Below are 26,881 nucleotides of genomic sequence, written 5' to 3'. Positions count from 1 at the left end.
ACTGCTCTGGGCGGTGCCGGTGGGGGGCACTGTTGGGCTGTCACACCCCGCTGGGAAGCGCCTCTTGGCCTCGCAGCCCCTTTCCCGCGCATTTCGCAGCGCTGAGGGGGCAGAGCTGCCGGGGCCGGGGCCGCCCCGCTCGCCTCGCCCCGTGGCCGCGGGACTGAAGCTCGGCGCCGCCCACCGCCCTGCCTCCGGGGCTGCCTACCGCCCTTTCGGTTTCGCTTCCAGCCGGGGCGGGCGGTGCTGCGGGAAACGAAACGGGGCGGTGCCTGCCAGCCGCCGCTGCTGCCGCCTGCCAGCCGCTGCCGTCGCTGCCGCTGCCGCCGCCGCCGTCGCCGTGCTGGGCCGCGCTGCGTCGGCTGCCCGAGCTCCGGGGGACCCGGAACAGCTGCCGCGGCCCGGGGTCAGGGCGGGGAGGGCAGGCGGTCCGGCCGGCCCGGCGAGGCGGGCTGCCCGCGGCCCGGTGCCTGGATTCACTGACGGTACGTGTCCCTGAGCCCGGCAGCCACCGTGGTTTGAAAGGATACATTAAAATGCCTTCTGGTTTCCGAAGGCAATCGATTCTAATCGAAGGAATCGATTCTAATTCTAGCTGGAGAAGCGTTACAGATTTTTTTAATTATTACTTTCTTTCCCCACAGGATTTGGTGAATGATTCAGCCTTTTGTCACCAAGAAATCTTCTAAGAAACCTTCTCTAATCACTAAATTCTCTGCTTTGCTTTCCAAATGTGTTATTCCAAGCAACGAGTTTTCAAAAACAGTTGCAGATCAACTACTTGAATTAGAAATGAGAATTAGTTTTCCATGAACTTTGTTACTGGTACCAGTTTTCTATTTTACATCACAGCAGTGGTCTGCTAGGATTAGGGCCTGTCGCTATGCTGTGCCTGCAGGTACAGATGTATTTTTGAATGTTGCTTTGCAGAACCTTTTTGAGATTGTCTCAAAATGGAACGTGAGTACATGGAGAAGATCAACCATTACTGTCAAAAGCATAAACTTAGACTGGCTTATATCGACGTCGGGATGACTGGCCCATCTCATGATCCTGAGTAAGTTCACTATGCATGTCAATAAATGTCAGGACTCTTCCTGCAATGAATGAACTGGGTAAAGCTTGGAATCATAAAAGTCTGTGATTTATGTTGTTAATTTCTAACCATAAACATTGGATGTATATTAATTGATTGGGTACCAACATGTTTTATGTGTAGTTAACTTTTGAACATCTGTTCCAAGAGCAGGGTGTTTTGCTTAAGCTGTTTTCCTTTTAGAGACTCAGGATCTATGATGTTTCCTTGGGTGATATTTTTTTTTTAAATTTTTGCTAGTTTACATGAAGTCAAGCCTTATGCTAATAATTAGGATGCTTCTTTTAATGTCTTCCATGTTGCCAGCCAGCACTGTCTTTGCTGACTTATTTGTAGACCTGACCATAGTCCTAGAATATATTAGTAAGTATTAGCTGGGTGTCAAATGTTAATCAGTTATCTTAATTTTTTCCCCATGCGGCTCATGTAATTCAAAGAAGTAACCCCTATCACAGTAATGGCCATAGCTGTGGTCACACAGCTACATCTTCATGCTTCAAAAGTGATGGCGTGGGACAAACAGAATTTACACACATTTCAAATTTACTCATTTATCCCATTTGTTGCACTTTTTCACTTTTTCTGTGTGCTCTGCTACATTGAGAAATACAATTCAACTCATTCTCTTGCATCTGTAAGTGATGTGATGTGTGGCAATGGTATCTAGGAAAATCCTGGATAACTTGGGCTGTTCCAGGGAGTACAGCATACAGCATCTGGCTACAGTGATGAGTGCTGTAAACCTCCTTCCGTGCCCTCGTGGTGCTCTTTCCCACTGCTCTGCCTGTGAACCGGACGGATGGGCCACTGCTGGTCCTGATCTGGCTCCCTAAGTCTTCTGTGCTATGTCCCATCTCATAAGTCCTCCTGCAGTTGTCTGAGGCATGATGCAGAGGCACCTCTAGGCATCTCCTCCCGTCCTATCCTGGTTTTGGTGCTGTAGCTGCTTCCACTGCAATGTCTGGCAGGGTCACTGCTGAACGCGATGTAAGAAGGTTGAGAGAGCCCAGGCTGGCTCAGTCCTGAGCAGTGGCGAGCTTTCTTTGGCTGGGAATGCAGTGTGTGGGCAACCAGGCTGATCCTACCTAAACCTGACAAGTCTGGGCAGTGCTTATTAACTTGGGGTCTGTGGTGGATAAGTGTGACTGTACATTTGGGACCAGTCAGTGTAACACTCATTCAGATAATCCTCAACTCAGGTAATTAACTCATGGGTCACTGAGACTCGGACTGCAGATTTCCTTATGGATGCTTAAATAAAATGGTGACTTTTGGATGCAAAGTCTAGCTGAATGTATGTAATATTCAGCACTTAGATATTGGTTGACTAACAAACCCTTTCCCAAAGAACAACCTTTTTTTCATGCTTTTTTTTTTGGTATGCTGTTTCCTATGTGGTGTGCCTTGTCCTACTGTTTACCTCCTTAAGGTCTCTCATTAAGTCTTGCTTACGCAATGACTGCAAGCACTATTCTGCATCTGCATTGTTTGTCTTCCAAACGTTTTGTTAAAGGGAAGTGAAGAATGAAGTTGGAATACTGAAAAAAGTTAGTTCCTGAAGTCATTCCACTATTTGAGACAAATTGTCCCACAGAGAAACTCATGATGTTATACCTAGACTGTTTCTTTGTTTGAATCCATCATGTTGACTGAACTTGTATATCTATATGCTCAGCTGCAATCTGAAATACAGACACACCCTAATGTTATAATAACAGCCACTTTAACTTCATGCAAGTCTGTGTTGCTGCCAAAAGCAGAAATTTAGTTTTCTTCTCTGTTGCCTTTTCTGCAAAGGTAGTAGCAGAAACATTAGGGATTTGGCAGCTGCAGTACAAGTTGGATCTGGATAAGAACTGATTTGGTGTGAAAGCCAGCCATTCGCTATTAGGTCACTGTGGCGGGTTGACCCCAGGTGGCAGTGAAACCCCTGGCCAGCCACTCGCTCACTTCCCCCCAGTGGGCTGGGGGAGATAATCGGAAGGGTGAAAGGAAGAAAAACATGTGGATCGAGATAAAGACAGTTTAATAAGTGAAGCAAAGCTGTATGTGCAACCAAAGCAAAATAAGGAATTCACTCGCTACTTCCCATTGGCAGGCAGGCATTTAGTAATTTCCAGGAAGGTGGGCCTTCCTCATACATAATGGTTACTTGGGAAGACAAACATTATAACCCCAAATGTCCCCTCTTCCTCCTTTTTCCCTTAGCTTTTATTGCTAAGCGCAACGCCATATGGCATGGAATGTCCCTCTGGCCAGCTGCGCTGGCTGTGTCCCTTCCCAGCTTCTCTCACACCCGTAGCCTACTTGCTGGGAGGCTAGACAAATAAAAGGCTTTGATGCTGTGCAAACACTGTTCAGCAACAGGTAAAACATTCTTGTGTTATCAACGCTGGTTTAGTCCCAGATCCACAATGTAGCACTATACCAGCTGCTATGAAGAAAGTAAACTCCATCCCAGCCCGACCCAGTACAGTCAGTCCTGAGCTGCACCAGTTCCCTGTGCTGGCTCACAGAGCTGCTGTATGGGAAGCAGCGCATGCACAGTTGTGCAACGGCGGGGAAAGGGATCAGTGGTTGAGTGTGGAAGGGCAGGACTGTTTTTTTGGTTTTTGGGGCTGCCTTTAAATTCTGTCTCACGAAGCACCAGACACATTTTTTTGCACTTAACTAGTGTATGTAGCAGCGTATCAAAGGTGAGTGTAATGTCACGTCTGGATCCATGAAATCAAGATTAACTAATCTTTCCTCTCCATACAGTTTTGCAGTGCTGAGATGTGTCCTGGTGTTAGGGCTTCACAACCTTGCCTGTAACAATGCTGACCTTATGCATTCTTTTGCTTTAAAAATTTACATAATTCTGCTTTTCTAAAGCATTTAAGCATTTAAAAATACTGTTAGAACTAATAAAGTACAGGCATTTGTGATTAGGGAGGAAACATAAAAGAAATATTTCTACTTAAGAATTATGATAATTAGGAGTTAGATATAATACAAACACATGAATGCTTAAATACTTCCACAGTTAACTTATTGTGCTTTGTAGATAATAACCTTCTCAGATTAACATTCTTTTTATTAAGTATATATGAGACAAAATGTAACAATGTTTTAGAAAAGTTTCCTTCCATTACCATTACAGGTTCACAGTTGTGGTTAAAATAAATGGTGTAGAATATGGTACAGGCACTGGTAAAAAAAAGAAGGAAGCAAAAGCAGTAGCAGCAAAAAAAACCTGGGAAGTGATTGAGAAACGGGTGAGTAAAGTGTAGGATTTAATAATTTATTTTTTTGCTAGTAAATATTGAAGATGAATCTCTAAAAGTAGCCAATAAAATATCGTTTTCTTTAATTTGGAAGAGTTTTGAATTATTTAACTTGTCTTTGTTCTGTCTTATTCAGTGCTTTTCCACTTTTTACCACTGAACTATTTTCCTTATTGTTCTAATACATGGTTAGTATGTAATATCAAGAGTGTTTCCTCCTCTGCTGTTATAGGAGGATGAGGAAATGTGTTTGCTTTTGTTAAGTTGCCTTGGTATATCCAGAGTGGACAGTGTTCCTTTTTCATCTTGACAACTGTTCAGTAATTCGGTGTCTTCAAAACATTTGCAGGGCACTGTTCAGTGCATCTGTTGCCACTCTGCTTATAAAATTGCTTACTCTCACTTGATCTGATTCATCTTTGTTTCCTTGTCATTATATTCTTTATGGTATAACTGATTTATATAGCTCTTTATCCTTCCTTGATTTAGTTTAGGTTTAAATTTTACTTCTCTGTTTTCTGCCACGTGTTTTGTGGTAGCCATTCCTTATTTTTCTTTCTGATTCTGAATGCTTCTTAGCACATTTTGAGTGAAATCTTTCCTTACCTGTTTCCATATGCTTTTTATTTTGTCACCATCATTACCTTAACACAATTGCTGTATGTTTGCTAATATGTTATTAATGCTGCCAAATCATGACACAGCTGAAAAATCCTGCTTTCCCCTGCACATGCACAGGAGCATTTGCAGCCCTTGCTAAAGGCAGCAGCATCCTGCAGCAATCACTTTTCTTGGCTCTGCTCAGGCTGTGAGAAAATTCAGAAGGCAGCATTTGCTGCTTTTTTTTTTTTTTTGACATGTCACAACTCATTCCCTGTCTTTTCATAAAAGAGGTGGGAGGGAGACATGGTGATAGGTTGTTAAAGACATTGTTGCAATACCTGGAAAACTGGATTTACATTTCTTTGGAAATTCAAAATGTAATAATTCTGGGTTGGGATGGCTGTCCTTTGCCACAAGGGACTCCATTAATGCACACTGGTGATTTCTTAAAAATATATTGAGTTGCTGACAAACATTGATCAAATATTAGATCTTGTGCACTGTTTATCTTAATTTATTAAGCTTAAGTTTTTAAGTTACCTGTTTCATTTGTTTTATAGCCAGAGAGTCCTTCAAATGTGCAAGCTGCAGAATTAATGACAACTCAAGCGACCTTATTACCTGTACCAGCCAGCAACTATGTCAGCCTACTAAATATGTATTCACAACGGACATTGCAAATAGTTGATTATCCTAACAAAGAACGTACCGGAGACGCCCATGCTCCCATGTGAGATGTAGTTTGTCTTCATACTTGCTTTTAATACTTCTTCATGTTTACTAACATTACCATTAGTTACCCTGAGTGGTGTCAGATTAATCTTTAGAAATACAGTAAAAATTTGGAGGTAGTCTGGAGAGAATCCAGCGGAGGGCCATTAGGGTGGTTAAGGAGTTGGAGGATACGACATAGGAGGAGAGGCTGAGAAGACTGTTTAGCTGGGAGAAGAGATGGCATGATGATAAAATGATAGTTGGTGTTGACAAAATCTTGGTTGTAGCTCTGGCACCTTTGTGGACCTCTTGGCATGTATTTTGGAGACTCCAAGGAACCAAGTGCCCAGGAAAGCCTGTTTTATGTCTCCTGTATGTATTGCAGTCAGTGAGTTGTAGAAACATACCAGTTAATGACATCTGAGGAATAATAAAGAATATCTATGTATTTTAACTCTCTTGACAGTATCTGCTGGAAAACTCTTCCTCTCTTCCCATAAAAAATCAGCCATTTTAAAACCTAAACTGCAGATAATTTGTGATTGTGGGTGCATATGATAGGATGCTTTGAAGAGTTCAGTCTTCAAAAGTGCTAAGTATTCACTCTCTGAAAATTGGTTATCTTGAAGGCATGTCAAATTAGTTATCTACCATTATTGATTAGATTAAATGTCTATTGGAAATAATGTCCTGAAGATGTATATTTCAGATTTCTATTCTGTAATGTCAATTGACTGTAGTGTTTAAAATTATTAAATTAAGACCTGTCATATAGGATATAAGACTTTATTCCCTGTTGTATTTTACAGGTTTTCTTGTAGCTGTACAATTAGTGGTATTGTGTATGGAAGTGGCACTGGAACTTCTCTAGCTGCTGCAAAACAAGCTGCTGCAAAACAAGCATTTGAGAAGCTAAATAAGGAAGACACTCTAACAGTATGTGCTATATTTAGCCTTAAGACAAAAGTTTAATTCTTCTGTCTTTAATGTTTGAACAGATTTCCTCATTGTATTTAACAGCATATTCCATGGATTCCACTTAAGAGGGAAACAATCCATATTTTGTTGGGTTGGTTGGGCTACAGGAGTCTGTTGGTGAAATTTATGTTGTGTTTCTATATTCAATTGCTGATTAAAAAACCTCACAGTTGATATCTCTGTGTGTTTCAGAATATGGTCTGATATGTTGTCAGTCAAGGGTACAGACATTAAAAATTTCTGAATCCTGACTAACATACTGGTTGTCTCCTGTGTGAAGTGTTGTTGAGCTGACTGGCTATGAACATAAATCTCTTACTGCCTTCTGTTGGATCAAAAATCTATTGTGAAATATGAGAAAGGCAAAAGCAGGAGTGAGAATCAACAGGACATGCCTTCTGTAGTGTTCCAAGTCTAGTGAAGCAATTGCTAACACCATCATCTGCAGAGCAGAGCTGTTGTCTTTATGTTGCCAATTGTATTTCCATACATGCAAAAAATTATCAGAATTCTAATAGTGATCCAAACCCACTTCTGAAATGCACAGAACAGTACATATGAAGTACATATGAACTAACTACACTAAAGTGTAGTTTAAAGGGAAGGAAGGCAGTATGGGGGAGGAAAGAAATCTTTTTCACTTTAAGTACTTTTTTCATTATTTGTCTGTTTAATGTGAATTTTAAATGCTTCTTTTATTGTTGTTTTTAAGTTAACCTTGTAACTGGTGGCCTATTACAGCTCTAGGATCCTTCTTTAGTATTTTCCTGTGTTGCAAGCTCATGGGTCTTTGCATTTTCATCAAACTCTGAAATTTACTACCTCAAGCAGAACCTCTGTAGCAATTACTCTAAATTTGGGGTGGGTTGTTTTGGTTTGGTTTTAATTTTTATTAATTCCCAGTGATGTCTGTGTAACAAACAAAGTATAACTAGCAAAAAGCAGTAAAGGCCCAGTACTCCTGAATTCAAAAAAATAGGTTCTGTTTGCTGTCAATTGTTTGTTTCTATCATTGAAGCATAAACCCTTAAGATTTTTTTTACTTTTTGTTGGGTTATGGTCTGTAACAAATGTGGGTGTTGCTTTTAATGTTACATTTATTCTCTTATGACATGGGGGGAAAAAATGGGAAGAACCTCTGCTAAGTATTTTGGATTAATTTTTTTAGTCAACCCTGGTTTAGTAATCCAATTTTCACACTGAAGACATTGAATGTCATTTTGTGCAGACTCAGATTTTCAGTTCTGCTGATTACGTGTATCAAAGCCTACATATACCTTGTTTTCTACACAGACAATTGCAGATGCAGTAAACAACGAAAACATTTGCTTTTAATAACTGTTAGCCTGATTTTTGTAATAGATCCCAGACTCTGCTTCTGCAAATGTGTCTGTATAGTCTCAAAATGAGTGGGAAAATGCTCAGTGTGACAGGGTCCTGTGTTTCTCTCCTCTGGGTGGAAGTTAGGCAGATGCCTTTCTTCTGCAGGGCTTTGAATGTTCAGTGCAGTTAACAACTTCCACTTAGGGCCTTGTAATCTTCACTCCAACCTCTTTGAATGGCATCTTTTGCACTAGGGAATTTTTTTACATGATTTTGTTAACCATTCTTGTTTTTTCTTTTTTTCAGATGGGAAGTAAATATTCTAATGGCAATTCTACATTTAGCAAATGTAGCAATTCCTCTCGAGTGCCAACTCAGACGGACTCGGAGTAAGTGTGTTCACTTATGGTGATAATGTGATAATAAAATGTATTTACTAATCTTAGAGGGTCATGTGATCTAGTTCTAAATAAAATCTGTCGGTTTATTTATTGCAATGTAAAGCCATTTAATTTGAGCTTATATTTCTTGGACTTCAGAGCAAAATTTGTTGTACTTGTGCAATTTTGAGTCATTACAGGTTAGCTTATAATAGTTTTAGAGCTTTCTGATATATTTTTGCCATGAGTAGTTCTTTCAGAAGCATTTTTACTGTGATGTAGAGTACCTTGCCTCATTCAATAGCATTATTTCATGCCATTTTTGACACTCATCTTCCTATTGTGACACTTGTGAACTCAGTATAATTCAATTTCAGTACTTTCTTGTGTTTCACATTCTGCTTTCTTCAGTTTGTTTTTTTTCCTTTTTCCTTCTCCATAACTCTTCATTTCCACCAAAGGGAAAATTTGCTTAGCAAAAGAAAATGAACGTGCATAAAGTTTCATTTGTGATTTGGGAACCCTAGTGCCACTACCACTTCTTTTATGCTCTTTGTGTGATTGTAAAGCAAGCTGATACATACGATGCTAGAGGTGGCTGCACTGCCTTGAAATAAACACCTGTATTTAACCTATTTAATTAAAGGATATACTAGAATATATATCATATAGATATCTACATATCATGATATTATATAGAAATAGAGTAGTATATTACAAAATGTTACTGTTTTATTAGCTTTCCAGCATAAAGTTTTGTAGTTTAAATCAGTCATGATTGTTAATGCTTCTTCAGGTTTTGCTTTTAAAAACTATTTTTTGATGTTTCTTTTTTCTCATGGCAATGATTTTATTTATGATTGTGTTCCTTTCACCTAAAACTAGTCTATTATTTTTCAATAACAGCAGTATTTGCTTTGAAGACTCAGCTGCAAAGTTGGTAGAAAAAATGAAAGATGTGGCAGTAAGTGAAAAGCCTTCTCCTCCTCAGGTATAGTATGAAAACTGTCTTCCTTGTAATTAAATTTTAGACCCTGAACAGAGCAAGCTTCTTGTCAGTGTGTAGCATCAGTTTGTTCCTTTATCCACTAATCACTAGAAAACATGTGCATTTTTCCTAAGAATATTCAGTACTTTCTTACTACTAACCATCAGTAATTTATTTCTGTACTGTGGACCCAATTTATGTACTGTTGACCAAATGGGCAGTACTCCCAAGAAAGAGGGTCAAACTAAGCTAGTATTTTTCTGTGGGAAGAATGATGATGTCATACATAGCATATGTGAAAAAATTTAAGCTAAGATATGGCTTTGTTCTTATTACATTGTTTATATAAGGTATGGACACATTTATATAGACAATTCCTAGATACATTCTCAGACACATTTTAAACTAAGTGAAGTGAAAATATTCAGAATATCTAAGTTAGTTTTTTTCTCTTTTTCATGTAGAGGGATGCACAAGGTTCTGCCTTGAAATGTGGAAGGTACGTGTTTATTTCTAGGTTGGTATCTCCCATAAACAATATTGCAAACCACTTTAGTGTTTCTATATCTAGCAAAGAAATGCCACTATTGGGAGGTACATTTCTTTTCTCTTGTCACATATTAGAAAAATGGCTCATTATAAGTTCTGCTTTTATCCTTGTTATTAAAGAAAATTGGCAGCTAATTTATATAATGCAAGAAACCAGGAAGAGAAAAGAAAGATGTCGGATTCAGATGAAAGTCTGCCAGATTTGGACACAAATACCAGTGAAGAGAATGGAAGTCCATACACTGTGAATAAAAGGTAAGAATAACTTTTTTTAAATAAGATCTGTATGGCAATTACAGTATGTAGTGGTCTAGATTTGTTTGTTTATTTATAATAGAATGTGGGAAAATACTGCTGTAAAAATAAGTTTCAAAGAAAATTGGTATTTGAGATAGTATTTTTTTTTTCTGGAAATTTCAAATATATGTAAAATATATATAGCAACTGACATGCGATGATATTTAATGCTTACAACCAAAAGTCATTTGTGTGAAGATGTGAGGATAATTACTCTACATGCTTTCAAGGGTCAGTTTCCGTTGTTTTAATCTTCAAGACTATGATTTAGACCTGTATAGGTGTTGAGTGATCCCTGTAGAATATTTCAGCAGATGTATTAGACCTGTCAGGATCATTTTTATATCTTGCAAATTTCATGTTACGTATACTTAAGTTATATATCTATTTTTTTTAAGATTTCTTGAGAGTTTTAAAAATATTGAGCCCATTGGTGAAGGTGGTTTTGGGAATGTTTTCAAGGCAACAGGAAAGCTTGATGAAAGAACCTATGCAGTCAAACGAGTTTGCTTCACAAAGTATGTACTGTATATTTCCTTCTGCTTTTTTTTATTTTGGGACAACCTTAATCAAGATTTTAGTACTTTATTTTGTCTCTTTAATAATCCCAGGAGCATTTAAGCTATTTTCATTACTAATTGTCCATTCTTTCTGGTAAACTGTTTTCTTTTTTTCTAAGTGAAGCTGAAAATGACCATGCAACTTGGTTAATTTTTGCATGCGCTGGAATAATTTCAGAGACATGTAAAAAGGTGTATTTGTTAAGTTCTACTTCCCCTGAACACACTAGTGCTCTGGTTTTTAATATTGCAAAATGTGTTTGAAGAAAACTTGCTGATTAATAAAACATTGAAGGTAGCACTGTTATGTTTGACAGGTTACATGGAAAACTTACATATCGGTAGTGCATAATGACTATAATTAGGGAAAATAGAGAAAAATTAAAGCAATACATTTTGTGCTTTGTAATTGGAATATGTGACCCATGTAGTCATTATTCTCACACCACGTTACTTGACCTTTATAAATCTCAACAGAGAATGATGATCTTAATTATTTTTTTAAAAGGTAATTTTCTGTAATCAATACCTAGTGGAGTATTTTATTAGCAGCTGAAAAACTTGAATTTCTTTTAGGCAATCTATTCAAAAAGTTTCAAGTTGGTGGAGATACTTGTCCCTTACATTGGGTAACTGCCCTTCAAATTCTTGTGTTCTTCAGAAATATATGTTATTTTCATTTATATTGCAATCCTGAGATCTATACTAAAAAACATTCTACTGATTCTTTAAATAAAGACTGCTGGTCTGCTGATGGGTTTGAACTTACTTCACTAGGCAATGTTACAACAGGTAGTGCAGGTCAAATTTAATATTAGTTCTTCATGAGTATTTAGATACATTTTCACCAGTATATGTAGACAAACTCCGTAGAGGTGAAAAGAAAACATGCGTGTTTGCTACATTGTGTTTGACTACCTAACATAATGATGCTTTTCTCAGCTTATTTTGAGTGGGGCTTTAATTTCTAATATGGTTAAAACATTTTTGCACTTTGAATAACTGAGCAGATGAAGGAAAACCCACAGAATTTGTAACTACAATTTTGAACTTGTATGAAGGAGAAAATTATTTTTCTAAATGAATGTAAAACTATCCGTATACTGCTACTTGATATCATGTCTTTTATTTAACTTAGTATTAAATTTTTATAGGGAAATGTCATTTGGGTTTTTTCTTTTTTTTTTTTTTCCCCTCCAAATAGGAATGTAAGGCGTGAAGTAAAAGAACTTGCAGCACTTGACCACGAAAACATAGTACGGTATTACTGTAGCTGGAAAGGATGTGACTGTGTAACTCATCCAGACTCAAGGTAACTAAAAGATAGTAGCTTGCACTCACAAACTTGTTTGCTGTAGTAAATTTTGTGTTGTAAAAAGAAAGGCTGATGATTGGTTATAAATCATTATTCAAATATAAATGCATATATATACTTACAGACTTACTGTTAGGAAAAAAGGCAGTACTTTTCAGCAGCAGGTCATATATAATTAAGTATATCTGTATCTTATTTTCCTTGATAAGATACATTATGTAATTTTATTTTTCTCCTCTCTTTTAATATACAGAACTTTATGAATCTATAGAGGAGTATAAGAAGGCAGAACTCAAGTTTGGGGCTCAAATTAACAACAGAAACTAAAAAATTGTCTGGCAGCTCTGGCAGCTGGCTGCCAAATTCCTGATCGGAAGTTTCCTTTTTGTAATAAGTACTGGTCAGCCAGTAGCTCTCATAGAGAAATAATTAAATCTAAGTTAGCATTTTAACTATGATGCCTGAAACAGTTTTGGTTGTTGAGAACAGAAATACAAAATGAAATGCTCTTTCATTTAGAGGTAGTCTTTCAACACTAAGACTTCTGGGAAGACAGAGGTGAGAGTTTTACTTGTACATTAGATTACTAACTTTTCAAAGCTTCTGTGGTAAGCTTTTTTTCACTAGCTGTAAATTCATACCCTTCAGATATGTTGCCACACTTACCTAGAGTCATAAAATATTAATGGATTCAAAATTATGGTTGGCATGATACCTATCCAGTGTGCTCAGTAAATGAGGAATAAAAGAGTGGAAAAAGAAGTCTCGTGTCAAAACCCAATCATAAATATGTTGGGAGTCTCAATATCAATTACGCATTTTATGTTGAACAGTTACTGGGTAAAACAGAGGAAAGAAAAGTCCTCAAAGCTGAGGTCCCAGCTTGGAATTCCACTTAGTGCCCCCAGCTTGGAATTCCACTTAGTGCCCTGACCTCAAGGCTACAGCAAGTCCTGAGACGCTTAATGCTTGTTCTTTCAGTGCCTCAGGCAGCTTCATTCCAGGGCACTCAGATCACACAAGACAAGTAGGAGAAAGTGGTGCCTGCTCCTCTTCATATTGTCCTTCCCCTCACCATCTCCAGCCTCAGCCTATCCTATAGCCTATCCTATAGGCTGATGGTGAGGGAACTCTTCTTCAAAGTGTGAGGCTGTCAGGGGAGAGAATATATTTCATCTATATTTCCAGCTCTCAGAGGGCTTCTCTAACTTGCAGACTGATGTCAAAGATGGTGACCGCACTACTTTCTTGAAGGGACAGAGTTTGAAAGAATGTGATCATGCTGGGTAGGAGAGGGAGGCTAAAGCTGTGTTTGAGCAGAATAGAGAATACCTGCCAGGGACTTGCAGCAGTTCCTACAGGGCAAGATGGGAGCCAAGGACAGTGCTATTTCTTCCTGTATAGGAGATGCCTCTAGATATGAGGAGAGCAGAATTTGGGCACTGAAAAAACTTTCAGTGTGAACAAGGAAGCAAGCAAAATGTTAGCAATATTCCAGGGGTTTGTAGCAACTGAACAGGGTTTCTTTGGTTTGGAGTTCTATTTATTTATATCTAGTACAAATTGGTCTAGAACCTTTTTTAAAATTAAGGGACTTGCAGACTTTGTTTTGGGGAACTCCAAAAATAATACTTAATAAAAGGAATTTTTTTAAGAGGAACCTGAGAATCATTGGTGGCTTGGGAGGAATTGTATCTTGCCAATTTCAATATAGTATGTAATTTTCTTTTGCAGGCAGAAGTCAGACAAAGAAACTGTCTGTCTTTTCATCCAAATGGAATTATGTGAACAAGGGACATTGGAAAACTGGATTGAAAAGAATAGACGAGACCTGAAGTATCATGAGAAGGCACAAACCAAATTTTTACAAATACTGAAAGGAGTGAAATATATTCATTCTAAAGAGTTAATTCATCGAGATCTCAAGGTAAGTGGGATAGATAATTAAAGAAAAAAAAAGATTAAAATAGTACTTATTGGAATTTCAGAAAATGTTAAATTGTTCTAGTCTTTGTTTAATCTATTATGTACCATAGTAGGATGCCTCTTCTGATGTTGCTAGTGATTAATTGGGTTTTTTTCAGCAACTGGCTGGACTTCATCCTGAAATCAGAAGTTAAACTGGAGGATCTCAGAATGTAGTAGTTCAAAAAATCACTAGTCATCAGTTAACAGGAGTTTTCAGTGTATTATGTGTTACTGAGTCACAAGACTGCCTATTGGAATAAGAAATACTAACTTTACGTGATAAAATAATTAGAAAAAAGAAAGGGAAAAGTTGAGTCTAGGAAGTTTGCTCTTGCCATATTGTATTAGGCTAGCTAAACTATCCATTTATATGCTGTGTTTGATAACAGCATACTCTAGTTGCTCTTGTATCATGCATGCATACAAATATTTGAATGCTACTTTTTTGGATAGAAGTTCAGTCTCTACCGGTGCACAATAATAGAAAGATTTTATTTCAAGATAAAGGTTATAAAGGACAAGGTTGCAAGTCTTCAGGGCTTCATATGCCAGCTACAGTGTTGCTTACAGAGTTTTAAATCACTTGCTTTCTGAAAGTTGTTAGTGTGGTGGTGTTCCTAAAAAACTGCTGTAGTGGGTCACATTAAATGTTGATCTAGGATGCTGTTCTCCTTGTATAGTGCCTAATTCCAAACACCTAGAGAGTATCAGAGCTGAGAGATGATACCGTGATTCTGTCCTTGATGCATATTCCCTTCCTCTCAAGATTTATAGTAACCTGAAGTTTATGGACTTCTCAAGCCAGAGATTGAAATCTTCTGCATTTTGCATTCACAGTGTAGTTCCAGATCATGTTCACTGCCCACTCATAGAATCGTCCTATCTTCTAGAGCTTTTCTATCATCAGGCTTATTGCTACAATACTGGAACAGACTACAGACATACACTCATAAAATAATTATTTCCCTAGATGCCTGGGAAAAAGAGGCCTAATAAGTGCCTTCTCACCCATTAATTGTTAGCTCTTCCTACTCTGTGCTTTGTGTTTTCTTGCTCCTTCAGTCCTACTTTATTTTCATCTCAGCTCAGTCTCTTACTTTTTGCTATTCCTATGTATAGCCTATATCTATATCCTATATATATTCATGTGAATCTGCTGCCCTAGTCCCTTATCCATGGCATCTGGCTGTAACCTGCTTCCAAGTCCTATTGCTAACTTGTCTGTCTGCATTTGAATTTAGAAACTTTTCTCCCCATTTTGATCTGCTGTCAACTTAGATGTTTGGCCATCTGAGATCTCCATGTCCCAGAATCAAAGCTGCGGGATAGGTTCAAGCTGGTATGAATTCCATTTGTGCCTGCTATGAATGGAGTCTTTAAATAGTGTAGCCAGGTAGAGGCACTGTATTAAATGTGTGTGACATGGTCAGACTTGAACAGAACTGCATTGGCAATTCTTGACACACAGATCCTGTTAAATACGAAGTCTCTCCTGGCGTTACAGTCCACTGGAGCTTCTTTGAGTAAAAGATAGCGTGAGGTTATTTGGTTTTGGTTTAATAACATTCAGAAGTGTAGTTTCTTTATCTTCTTTGTGAAATTTCATCCAAGCACATACAATTCTATTTGTAGTTGCTTATGACTTTGTCAGATTTAAAAATGGGAAGTTCAATGGAAACTTAAAAGTGATACTGTGAGATGGTGGTAGTAAATCCTAACTCTGCAGTTGATTTAGTACAGATAATCCTGCTGTGCCTAGGAGAAACTATGATTTGAGTGGAATTCCATGTGAGCCTAAGTGCTTTGCCCAAGTGCATCAAATCCCAGGGCTAGGATTGAAGGCTAAAAAGCACTTCTGGATATGAAATGTTATGTGCACAATGTATTTGAAGAGCATTAAAGCATGATACAGTTATGACTGAGCTAGTGAGGAAAAATTGCACTCAATGTGGCATGTACTACTTAAAATTTAGTTTGTTTTTAAAAATTAATTGAGCTTTTTTCTATTCCCCACCCCATCAGTTTCTTAATGCTAATTTCTCTGAACAATTATCAAGTTTTATGGGGAGCACTTCTGTGGCTGATTATGCTTGACAATGAACCTTGCTCATATGGTGATTTTATTTTTTTTTTTAAATATGTATATAGCCTCAGAATATATTCATATCACGTGAAGATAAAATAAAAATAGGTGACTTTGGTCTTGTGACTTCTGTGGCATATGGGACTCTGACTGAGAACAGAGGAACAAAATCATATATGGCACCAGAACAGGTAATTATCCTGCTGTACTAGTGTTTCTTTAACTAGATTTTCATTATAAACTCAGCATTGGATGTTCTCAATCCTAATCTCAGTTCTAAATCAAGTTGCCTGAAGTTCCCTGGTACGACTGTATATGAGGATAACTACTATGGAGAAAGCTGTCTGCAAGTGTGATTTTATTTTGCTGTGCCTAACCTCCACGGTCTGAAATTGCATGCTGTAAGGAATGCTCTTGCAAAACCAGCCTCCCAACCATGTATTTCAATTTGAATTTAGGACTTCTGTTAACTGGGGCATTTGAGTCCTTCTATTTGTTTCATTATTTTTGCCATATCCATATAGGTCTGTGGAAGTCTTAATTTCAGTGTGTTTAATGTGACACAATAGTCACTATTTAACAGGTCTGTAGCAGAAAGCATTAACAACTAGTAAGATCAAGTAGGGCCAGTCCTGTAGCTTTGGGGTAGAAATTTCTACCAACTTCAAATTTTGGTTTAAGAAGTACTGTCCAGTTGGATTTGATGCCTATATTGTTCTTGTGCTAATCTTTGTAGTTCGGGGACACATATGGAAATGAAGTAGATATTTATGCACTGGGATTAGTTTGGTTTGAAATTCTTTCGGCATTCAGTGGTCATGAGAAAATTAAGGTATGTAATCTTTAAATTTAGTCTGTGACTCTTTTGCTTTGCTGCTGGTATCGCACGCTGATTGCAGGCTAGAAGGACTCTGTATATCTAGAGTACTGTGTCTATTTACATTTTCCCCCTGGATTCATTTCTATAAGGCCCATGAGTGCTCACACTTTGGTTGAAATGTAGTAACTGAAGTAAACAAATATTACTGGTTTTATTTCACTTATGTTTTACTGACATACTGACATTAAAGCCTGGGCATGCTAAATAATAATGTCTAGCAAAAAAGATTTCAAGTTTCTGATAAATCTTTATGTTTGATCAGAGTATTTGAAGGGACTATTTCTTCTAATCTCAGAAAATAAAAATTATGAATGGGAGAGTTTCATCTCTGCAATGCTCTCATCTTCACTGCACAGTGAAGCAAGAACAAAGTTTCTATCAAGCCAGAACACTTGCAGTTTTCCAAAATGAGAACAAAAGTGATTTGTAATAGTAGCTTTACTTGAAAAAGATGTTACTTCAAAAAGAAAACCAGTGTTACTCCAGCTTTTTTTGAAAAGCTATCTTTTATGTCTTTTGCCTTTTCTTGGTACTTTGCACATCATTAGTGTAACAGCTTGTATGCTCAAACCTACATGTAGGACTGCATGTAGCTGTCAAGTATCTTGCCTAATGTAAGATATATGTACATGGTTGGACCCAGTAGCTCTTGTACAGTTAGCTTGGTCCTTTTGCCAGTATGGGAAAACAATACCAATGGGTCTGCTCGACTCACAGGTTCAATTTGGCTCTGTTTAGCTACCTTGTAGTATTTTCTAAAACATCTTGTTCCTGCTCACAGCTGACTCTGAAAATGTGTCCACAGTCCCACAGTGTTTACAGTCAAAAGGGCAAGACAATTATTTAGTCTTGTGTCCTGGTTTAACCAGGATAGGGTTAAGTTTCCCCAGCAGTGGGGGGGGAGCTCTAGCCGGGTTATTCAGATACCACGCAGACCTCACATCCTGGCGCGCGTCATATTTTCCTGGCGCGGGAGCGCGGGAAGAATCGGTGATCGCGCGGGGTTCGCGCCGCCGGGTTTTCTCTCACTGCTATATTGGTAGATATTTTGCCCTGTTCATTGTTATTACTGTTATTGTTATTGTTTGTTGTGTTGCTATTGCACTGCTGTATTAAACGTGTCCTTATCTCAGCCCGGGGCTTTGTATTTCACTCCCTTTGTGGGGGAGGGGCAGCGGCCGCGTGGTCTCAGACCCCGGCAGGGGCTAAACCATTACATCTTGTTTCCTTAAAGCATAAAAATCTTGTGTCTGTAGGCAGGTGGGGAAGTCATGTGGATGGAAAGTCCTAGGATGGTCTTCAGCTGCTCCATCAGCTTAGAAAATAATTTCACTTAACGGAGCATGATAAACTCTGGATGGTGCTGGCAAGCCCTGCTGAAAGAGCATCATGCAAAAGCAAAGTTGACTATGAGCTGAGTAAATGGCTCAGCTGATGATCACTGAAGAGTAGGGAAAAAGCTTCAAGTTCATGGGAGCTGTTATTTTACTGGACACTGATTATAAGGATAATGTTTCTGAAACAAACAACATCATTGTTGAGTGTGAAGCTTTTAAGCTTAAAAAGGGACAGCAGTTGATGAGAAGACCATAAAAAAAACAAAAGTACAACTAAATGTAAAAAACTTTCAAACTCTTTTTTGTAGATTTGTATTTTCCTAATTACTTCAGTAAATTATATGGGTGAGATGCAAAATATAATCTATGAAAATATACTGAAACTGTTCTCTCTTATGAATTTCAGGTATGGCATAATGTTAGAGAAAGTAATCTTCCAGCGAGCTTCACCAACCAGTTTCCAACAAAGGTATGGGATTTTAATACATTATTTCAGTTAGTTTATTTATGCATTAAAAAAATGTATTGACATTTTATTTCTTTTTGCAGGCACCTATAATCAAAAAGATGCTTTCAAGAAACCCTTCAGGAAGATACTCTGCATCTGAAATACTTGAGTTTTTTAAGTCTGTTGATAAAGACAGCTCACTGAAAACTCATACTCAGTGAACTCTCTTTTAAAAGGCTTTCAGGCTCTGTTTAAAACCAGAGTTTGATGTTTGTTGAAACTGATGAAATAACAGTAAATGTCAGAAGCAACAGCAAGACTTTTCCATGGTGTTTTGCCTTCCTGCCAGTGAGGAGCTCATCAGCCAAAAGGGGCACATCGCCATTCACACCCATCAGCTGCAGACCAGGACTATGTACTGTGCAAGCGGTTTTTACCTGGAAACAGAGGTGGTGGGTGAGCCGGACTATATCATGCAATAAGTACAGGAACCTAGTCCTTGTCTCCTAGAAGATTAAGTTGATGTGGTGCTAACTGGCCCGTGGCAAATACCTGTATGCATGCTCTTAACATGTGCTGCATCCATTATCAGTCAATGCTATCTATTGTTTTCCATTGAAGTGCTGTTTTGTGGGGTGTGTGTGTGTGACTCAAACCTTTCTGATTTGTTCAGTGATGTTTTTAATAATTACCAGAATGTTCCCATTAATACCAAGACTAATTTTGGTAGAAAATATACTAGGAATAGGTGGGGATTATTCTTCACTGAATTTCAGTTAAGGTGAACTTTTCAGCACACCCATTGAACACCTAGCACCTTCAGTGCTCTAGAATTTAAAAATACAGAATCACAGAATTGTCTAGGTTGGAAAAGACCTTGAAGATCATCCAGTCCAACCATACATACTTTTAGAGTAAGCATTCCTTGAGTATTTAAATGTTAAGCATTCAGCTTCTAGGAAATCTAGTTTAATTTGTTCTAAACTTTTGAAAACCTTAGAAAACCTCAGGTTTTGAGTTTGTTTTTTTTTTTTTTTCCTCATGAAAGAAACATCTAAGGTGCTCTTATATTGTTTCCTCACTAGTAACCATTTGCAATCCTGTGTTGAGAGAGCACCTTAAACATTCTCTCCCACACTGCTAGGTTTTAATCCCTTTTTGTAACTCTGAGGATGCCTCAAACCCTTAACAAGTGTACTGAATACCTCTCATGGCCTTACTGTCAGCCCCACACGAGGTAACAGCAGATTGCCTATTACTCTTTAGCGATAGACTTCTTTGGAGTTCAGAGTTGCCTGGACTGGAAGAATTGTGTGTGGTGGGGGAGAGCAGGGAGAAAAGACAGGCACATGAGTCCTTCAGATGCTTGTCTTTGAGCTGTATCTTGTTAAACTATCCACTGCTGTGGAGCCTACGTAACTTCATAAGGCGAATGAGCAGATACTTCTGAGCAGAAAAATGGGTACTTTGTGTAGTGAAGTACTGGATGCTTTTTCTGGAATGTTAAATTGGTTAAAATGGGGTGCTTTGTAAAAAGGAATTATTATAAATGGATGCATAGTAATTTTTATATTCTTATGGAAATTATTGCTATCTGCAAGTATTTGTTGCTAAGTAAGAATCTTTTACATCCTTTTGTAAGACATGAATTTGTTTTTTTTTTTCCTTATCATGAATCATAAATACATACAGCATTTCACTGTTCTGAACTAATTAGTATTTCTTTGCAGTGGTCAAGATCTGGGAGAAATGGTACTCTGACACTTCCTCTTCCCTTTCACCTATAAAACTACTCTTATAATATGAACATTTGTATGTGACAAGCTTTGGGTGAATATCCTTTACAGTTCTCGGACAGAGCACCCATAACACCATTACCTTTTTACTGTTAAGTAATATTGAGCTTGTCCCACTAGGTTTTGATACTTTTTTTTTTCCACAGTATTTGTATACTTCAGCAGTACCTTTCTATTAGTGACTGTTTACAGTAGCAACTGTTGTTCCCTAAAAATAAAAGGTGTATTAAAATGTATTTTATGTATTAAAAAACCCCAACATCATCATGATCTGGTACTATTTAGTTATGCAAAATGTGCAACTTTACATACAACAGAATATTGATACAAATAATATCATTGTAGTGTTTCACAAGCTTTTTTTTCCCACCAGGTCTAAGATAGTAAAGAAAAAAGTCTGATGTTTAGTCATCTCTGTAAAGATGAAAAAAACCTGTTTAACACATACAACAGAAGTAACTAGCCAGCATTTATTCCCTTACTCAAATTTGAATTTTATTATCAGCTGATCTTATTCAGTTGGGCAGGGCATAACCGAAGACTGTGGAAGGCTTAACCTGCCTCTCAATTATGGTAGTTCAATTATAAATGCAAAGTTTTAATTCCTATTAAATTGTGCATCAAGAAGAAAATCCATAAAATGCTTCAGAAAGGAGTTTAACCTGTCAATGTAACTATTCTTCTGCATACTTTGGTGTGAATTCTTCGGTACAGCACAGCTCTGAACTTTCTGAAAGATACTATGAACTATACATACTTATCTAGGCCTCCTTCCTAGAGAAAGGCGCTAGTCATGATCTGCAGCACTGTCTCCAGGGCAGTTTGAAGATAAGTCTTCAGGGTCTACAGGATAAGCAGAGAAAAAGTGAGTAATTCCAGCTCGGAGGAGGGAAAGAAAAAGTTGCTAGAATTATTTGACAAATCCATGTAAAGCAGATTAAACAGAATCCCAGAAGGTTTGCAAGTTATTAATACCAAACGTTGCTTTAAAACAGTGAACACAAATTCCACCCTCTTTGGTGCAGTGAAATTGGATAGTGTCATAAACATTTCAGAAATGTTTATTTCTGTTCAAAAACAAGCTTTTGAAGCTTTTTATGGTACTAGTTTTAATATCTTAAATTTTTTTTCCTAAAAAAAATTAATATGAATACCAATTTAAAGAAATGCCAATATGATGGATGGTTGGTTGGTTTTTTTTGTGCATGTAAACACTTAAAAAATGGCTTATAATCAAAACATACAAAGCTTTGTGCAAAGAACAGCAGCCTGGAAGGAAAATTTGCTATGTAGATTTAAAAGACTGCAGTAAGAGAAACATAAAGGATATATTGTACTATTTGAGTCTAACTGCATAAGCAAAGTAAAACAGTTACAAGACAGGTTTACTCTTACCTTCATAGGTTGTTCCACACCAAATGCAATAAAAGTGTTTTTCTCTCAGATAGGCAGTCAGGATGTGTAGCTTTTCTGATACCTAGAGATATGTACAGGTATGCAATGATCCGGGGCTCACATGACGTAATAGTTTGAGCTACTAGCTCTGCTAAAATAGTTTAACCTTTTGCTATGGAAAAGCTACACAATACTGTAGCTCAGTCAGGCACAAAGTTTCCCGAATTTGTAGCATAGAGCAAAGGAATTCATGATCTCTGGAAAGTTAATGGCTGTTGTTTGCTCATCCTTCTTTCTAGCTAAGAAACATGCATGGAAGAGAGAGCTAAAAATATTGCCTAGGTACCTTATTTCAAGTATATGATATTTTTGGTGGAATTTTTCACACCTAATCTCTGCAAATCAAACACATAAGGCTAACAACAGCCGTGTAATCTAGTTCTCAAAAAGTGTGAACTGCCAGTGTTCATCTGAGATAATCTGTGAAGCATTTTCAGAAATTACTTAGTAATTCTAAAATTCAGCCTAAGACATGATATGAGGTATCCAAAATTAAAACTCAAAAGCAAATAACTTCAATCAAATATGTGACCTTGTGTATCCTGGTTAAGACAAAAATGTTTAGAATTTAATTTCTAAGCTACTTTTTCCAAAGATCAGCTTCAAGACAGATGAGCAACAAATGAGTGGTTTAATGTCTTACATTTTATCATGTAACTGCTATAAAAATCACTGCTCTAAGATTGCAAAGAGGCCGTTCACTACAGCTTGGAGAATGACATGTATACATATATCCTTTATACAGGTATGTATACACCCATACTTTTTAAAGGAATATTAAATTTAATTCTGAATCAGGCTATTAATTTAGTTGCAGAGCTTACACTTAAGTCTGAGCTTGTGCATTCATCTTCCTTGTCTTCCTCATCTTTGTCTTCCTCTTCAGGTTCTAGCCAATACCAAGTCTCCTTGGGAACATCAATAGCCTTAAATAGTGAAGGATTTAAATGAAAATTATCTGCCTTTACAGGTTTCCTTGTAAGATACTGGATAAAAACAATTTCTAATAGGCGAGATGTCGGGTATTAAAACTTTCCTGTATACTATAACCAAGAATTACTAAGGCTGTAGTCAGAAACTATGTACAGCGGTTCACAAGGATTATTCCCTCTTTTTAAAGCAAGTCAATGCATGCTAACATTAAGTTCAGTATGTGTAAGGCTATACAGCATCATAATCTCACACCAAGGCTGTGAACAGATACCCTTTCTTACCAGTTGAAAACATGCTGCCCCAGGTTACACAGTGCTTCCTAGTCCACCTCACGTAAAGTTAAAGGAAGAACAGTCAATGAAGGTGATCTAAGATAATTTAGCCGACTTCATTTAAAGCAGACTAAGGAATATCAAACAACCTCAGCAGAACTTGTGGGCAGTATTAACCTCTAACAGGTTAATAAAGAAAAATACTTTTAAGTTTTCAAGTGTCAAAAATTTATCGTAGATCACTGCTATCACCCATGTTACTCCTTGCAGGTGGAAGGTACTTTGTTTTGGGTTTGTTTTTTGTTTAAATGCTTATTTGGTGAATCTGCTGATTCCCTCAATGATGATCCCCCTCCTTGGAGATACTGAAGAGCTGTCTGGACATGGTCCTGGACAACCTGCTTTAGGTGACCCTGCTTAAGCAGGAGGGTTGTACATGATGACCTTCAGAGTCCCTTCCAAGGTCAACCACTCTGTGATGATATTGCGCCCTCACTTGAGGTAAACAGCACTGTTATTTAGGACGGCCTGACATTAGCTACTGAAAGATATGCAAACAGCTCAAAAGTAACCACAAGAATGCAGGAGCAAGAACAGGTCAGCTCTGATGGCACAAATTAACACGGGTCCTCACATAAGTTACTGTGAGATCAGTGTATACCTTCAAATATCTTAATGGTGCAAACATATACTTTGAAATATTTTAAGAAGACTTAAGTGTTGCCAAACATCAAGATTTCAGGCTCGTTATTCCACCATTTTAGACAACTTCCAAGAATTGAATCACTACTTTATTTGTAGCCTGTTATCTCTAACTTATAAGCCTTCCTTCCAACCCCAAAAATATAGGTCTCACTTTTTGCATATCTAATTGCTGGCAGGCCCTCTGGCTTTTTCGGAGGTCCCCTTCCATCTTACGTTCTTCTTGTTTGTTTTTGAATCTTATTCTGTTAAGAAAAAGTAGATAGCTGAAATAAGCAGGTAGATAAAAAGGGAGATAGCTTTTCTAAAACAGAAAATCTAAGATTCTAGCTGTACTAATTCCCTCAGACCAGGATAACGAAGTTAAGAAGTCCTTCTGACATTGTTTCTGCGGAATCACACGTGTATTTCTAAGGAATTATACCTTTAAGACAGTGCTTTTTTGATCACAGTAGACTGAACACTGTTTCTTCATCAGGTGTCATGTTGTAAGACATGAAAAAAGTGGTTCACTAAACATCTGCAAAAGATACAACCTTCCCTAGGCTTTCCTTCTCCACATGTAACAAGGAAATCAGGAGAAAATAAACCCAATAAAACTTACACAAATTTACCCTGATTTTTAAAACCATTGTAGCAACATTGCTCAGGATTATCTGTAGATTTTATATTAAAAAGATGACACTGTTCTCTGATTTAAAAAGTTGCAACTGACTTGAGGAAAGCTAGTATGTATATTGTTTGAATTATTAACATTTAGAAAAGTAAATTATGCAGCACACACTTTTAGCTTTAGTGTTCATTTGCTTTCGCTTTAGAACTGAGAAACAATTACTCGGTATTTCAATTCTTACCTCTCATTCGAAACATTCAAAAATAGCAACACGTTAAAAGAATAACCAAACGTAAAGCATAAAAGGAATCGTTGTTTAGACACTGCCTCAAATATCAGTTACATCATTTTACCTGAACTGATCTGCAGCTTGTTCATTTGCTTTTTTTTTCATATGGAGTTTTTGTCTATAGTTTTCTAGTTTTTCTTCAGCTTTTCGCTTTTTTAATTCCTCGTGACCAAGCCCACTTCTGCCTATGTAAGTTCAAAAGACGGACGTAAGCAGTTGAGAAGTTCTGATAACCAACTATGTAAATTAGGAAGTATCACAAACCTGTTTTTATGTTCAGAGGAATAGGTTCAACAATGCCTTCTCCTGCAAGGGAAAAAACAGGTCAGTTTAAGAAATCAGGTCTTTCTCAAACTACGATTTGTGCAGTATGTTCAAGCAGACAAGCTGCTTTTACCATTAAATATGTACCTTGTGATTTTGTTGCTTGGAAGTTGAAAAATCCCAAATCAATGTACATTTAGTGGATTGCAAATGACCCAGCTGAACTGGAACTCCCTCTTTTTTGGCTTGTCTGCTGGATTGCTATGTATTTTTTTCATGATACTACCCAAGTGAAAGAAAATGGTGTTGCCTTGACAGGTATAACATACCTGCGACAAAGACTGCTTTGTTACAGCCTTCTGTAGTATTTTTCATGCCAAAATCTCACAACTTGACAAAGATGAAGAATAAAAAGTATCTGTCTGGGCCAGTTCATTTCCTGATTGTCTGCTAGACACGCTGAACTGGCACAGCAGTTATTGATGCTTTGTTTTATTGATTTTACTTCGTCTATTAAGGCTTCATAAGGGCAAGCTAGCGTGCACTATTCCTTCTTCAGAATTCAACTATAAATGTAGAGGGAGGGAATGACTTTTTTTGGAACACTACTAGCTTTGCAAGACCATCAAAACATCCTTAATGCAATTCCTGTAAGCATGTGCATATGGAAGTGCATTTATTGAGCAACAAGTACTGCTGCTTCCCTTGCATCTCTGGATAGTCCGTACCATTTTTATTTCAATTTTCAGAGATTTGCTCTCATCTTTTGTTCTGTCACAACATGTTTATAGTTCAGTAACACTCAGGCTCTCAGAGAGGCATTTATTGACCCTGTCTACTGGCAACTACAACCTGTAAAATACAAAGGTCCCCCTGAACACAGACACATACTTCCACACAGTGACAAGCTTACCACTTTTGCCAAGGGCCTGGCCGCTCTTGTAGCCCATCTTCTGGAGCAAAGCAAAGCCTTTGTTCTCATTGCCCAATGCACTTTTCAATACCAAGTCACGTCTCTCTTTTTCTTCTTCTTTTATACTCTTTTGTCTGTTCTTCTCATTGGCTTCTTTTTGCTTTTCTTCTTTCTGAATAGCATCCTTCATCCGCCTCACCATGGGCAAGCCTGGCCTTACATCCTGCCTAAGAGTTAATAATTCCAGCAAATGTTATCAATTTTTTTTACACGTTTACAATCACTTAAAAGGGAAAAAAAGAGCCACTTACGTACTTAATAAATAAATCAGACATGTAGTCTTCCTCTTCATCGTCCTCCATGCTTAGCACGCATGCCCTGTTCCGACCCCTTTCCTATAAACACCGTCAACGCGCTGTATCACGCATTTTATTTCTCTGCAGGTTACCTGAAACGCAGAACCCGCTTTCAACCAGAGAAACACTTGCTGCTGGGGACGCGGCCGGAGGCTGAAGGACGAAAACACGTGAACCCGGCGGGGGTCGGGACCCCGCCCTCCCCGGTCCGGTGGCCCCCGCGCCAGGCTTCACGCCCACAGCGCGTTTTTCCGCGCTCCTCGACCAGCGGCCGCGACGCCTCTCAACCCCCGGAGTCTTCGCCCGCTCCCAAGGCGCCCGCAGGCCGGGAGGGGAGGGGAGGGGGCGGCTGAGGGCACTCGCAGGCACCCGCGCACTCACCCGGCTCCGCTCTGTTCGGCCCGGCCCGCTCGCGGCGCCTGCGCGCGGCCGCCCCCACCCGCCGGCGCCTGCGCGCCTCCCGCTTCCTGCTGCGCGGCCGCAGGTGTCTCCGCGCTGCCGAG

General features: G+C 38.3%; 3 protein-coding genes across 18 annotated transcripts in view; 2 read left to right on the top strand and 1 right to left on the bottom strand.

Annotated features, from left to right (window-relative positions):
* The window catches only part of EIF2AK2 (eukaryotic translation initiation factor 2 alpha kinase 2), a 24,615-nt gene extending 3,767 nt beyond the window's left edge, over window positions 1–20,848 (top strand). For 7 of the 12 annotated variants that reach the window (XM_074863338.1, XM_074863333.1, XM_074863336.1 and 4 more), the window contains 15 exons: window positions 931–1,057; window positions 4,239–4,353; window positions 5,526–5,695; window positions 6,489–6,615; window positions 8,287–8,369; window positions 9,267–9,351; window positions 9,813–9,847; window positions 10,018–10,152; window positions 10,593–10,712; window positions 11,959–12,066; window positions 13,804–13,996; window positions 16,186–16,311; window positions 16,857–16,952; window positions 18,744–18,806; window positions 18,887–20,848. In XM_074863338.1, coding sequence (XP_074719439.1) covers window positions 954–1,057; window positions 4,239–4,353; window positions 5,526–5,695; window positions 6,489–6,615; window positions 8,287–8,369; window positions 9,267–9,351; window positions 9,813–9,847; window positions 10,018–10,152; window positions 10,593–10,712; window positions 11,959–12,066; window positions 13,804–13,996; window positions 16,186–16,311; window positions 16,857–16,952; window positions 18,744–18,806; window positions 18,887–19,006 — 1,680 coding nt within the window. In that variant the 5' untranslated portion in view covers window positions 931–953 and the 3' untranslated portion in view covers window positions 19,007–20,848. Of the gene's footprint in view, window positions 1–237; window positions 486–644; window positions 1,058–4,238; window positions 4,354–5,525; window positions 5,696–6,488; window positions 6,616–8,286; window positions 8,370–9,266; window positions 9,352–9,812; window positions 9,848–10,017; window positions 10,153–10,592; window positions 10,713–11,958; window positions 12,067–13,803; window positions 13,997–16,185; window positions 16,312–16,856; window positions 16,953–18,743; window positions 18,807–18,886 lie in introns of those variants that run through there. The other 5 variants (XM_074863337.1, XM_074863331.1, XM_074863327.1 and 2 more) reach the window with 5 other exon arrangements.
* On the bottom strand, window positions 13,908–26,873 carry GPATCH11 (G-patch domain containing 11). 3 transcript variants are annotated; one of them, XM_074863343.1, is made up of 10 exons: window positions 26,760–26,873; window positions 26,338–26,470; window positions 26,023–26,249; window positions 25,110–25,151; window positions 24,910–25,030; window positions 24,098–24,188; window positions 22,861–22,962; window positions 21,977–22,058; window positions 21,339–21,424; window positions 13,908–14,172 (listed from the first exon to the last, which is right to left on the bottom strand). In XM_074863343.1, exons 2-9 carry the CDS (start codon window positions 26,382–26,384, stop codon window positions 21,369–21,371), a joined length of 768 nt encoding a protein of 255 aa, XP_074719444.1. In that variant the 5' UTR covers window positions 26,385–26,470; window positions 26,760–26,873; the 3' UTR covers window positions 13,908–14,172; window positions 21,339–21,368. The 3 variants fall into 3 exon arrangements, with proteins under 3 accessions (XP_074719444.1, XP_074719445.1, XP_074719443.1); XM_074863344.1 differs by lacking the exon at window positions 13,908–14,172 and adding an exon at window positions 18,810–19,222 and having other exon boundaries at window positions 26,334–26,470; XM_074863342.1 differs by lacking the exon at window positions 13,908–14,172 and adding an exon at window positions 18,810–19,222.
* Window positions 26,791–26,881, top strand: part of HEATR5B (HEAT repeat containing 5B) — a 61,227-nt gene continuing 61,136 nt past the window's right edge. For all 3 annotated transcript variants that reach the window (XM_074863325.1, XM_074863322.1, XM_074863326.1), the window contains exon 1: window positions 26,791–26,881. The gene's annotated coding sequence lies outside the window, so the exon portion shown is untranslated.

The sequence above is a fragment of the Strix uralensis genome, chromosome 3 (assembly GCF_047716275.1).
Source record: "Strix uralensis isolate ZFMK-TIS-50842 chromosome 3, bStrUra1, whole genome shotgun sequence".
Taxonomy (NCBI): Eukaryota; Metazoa; Chordata; class Aves; order Strigiformes; family Strigidae; genus Strix; species Strix uralensis.
Note: the sequence above shows the minus strand (reverse complement) of the source record. Positions and strands in the feature narration are given on the sequence as shown.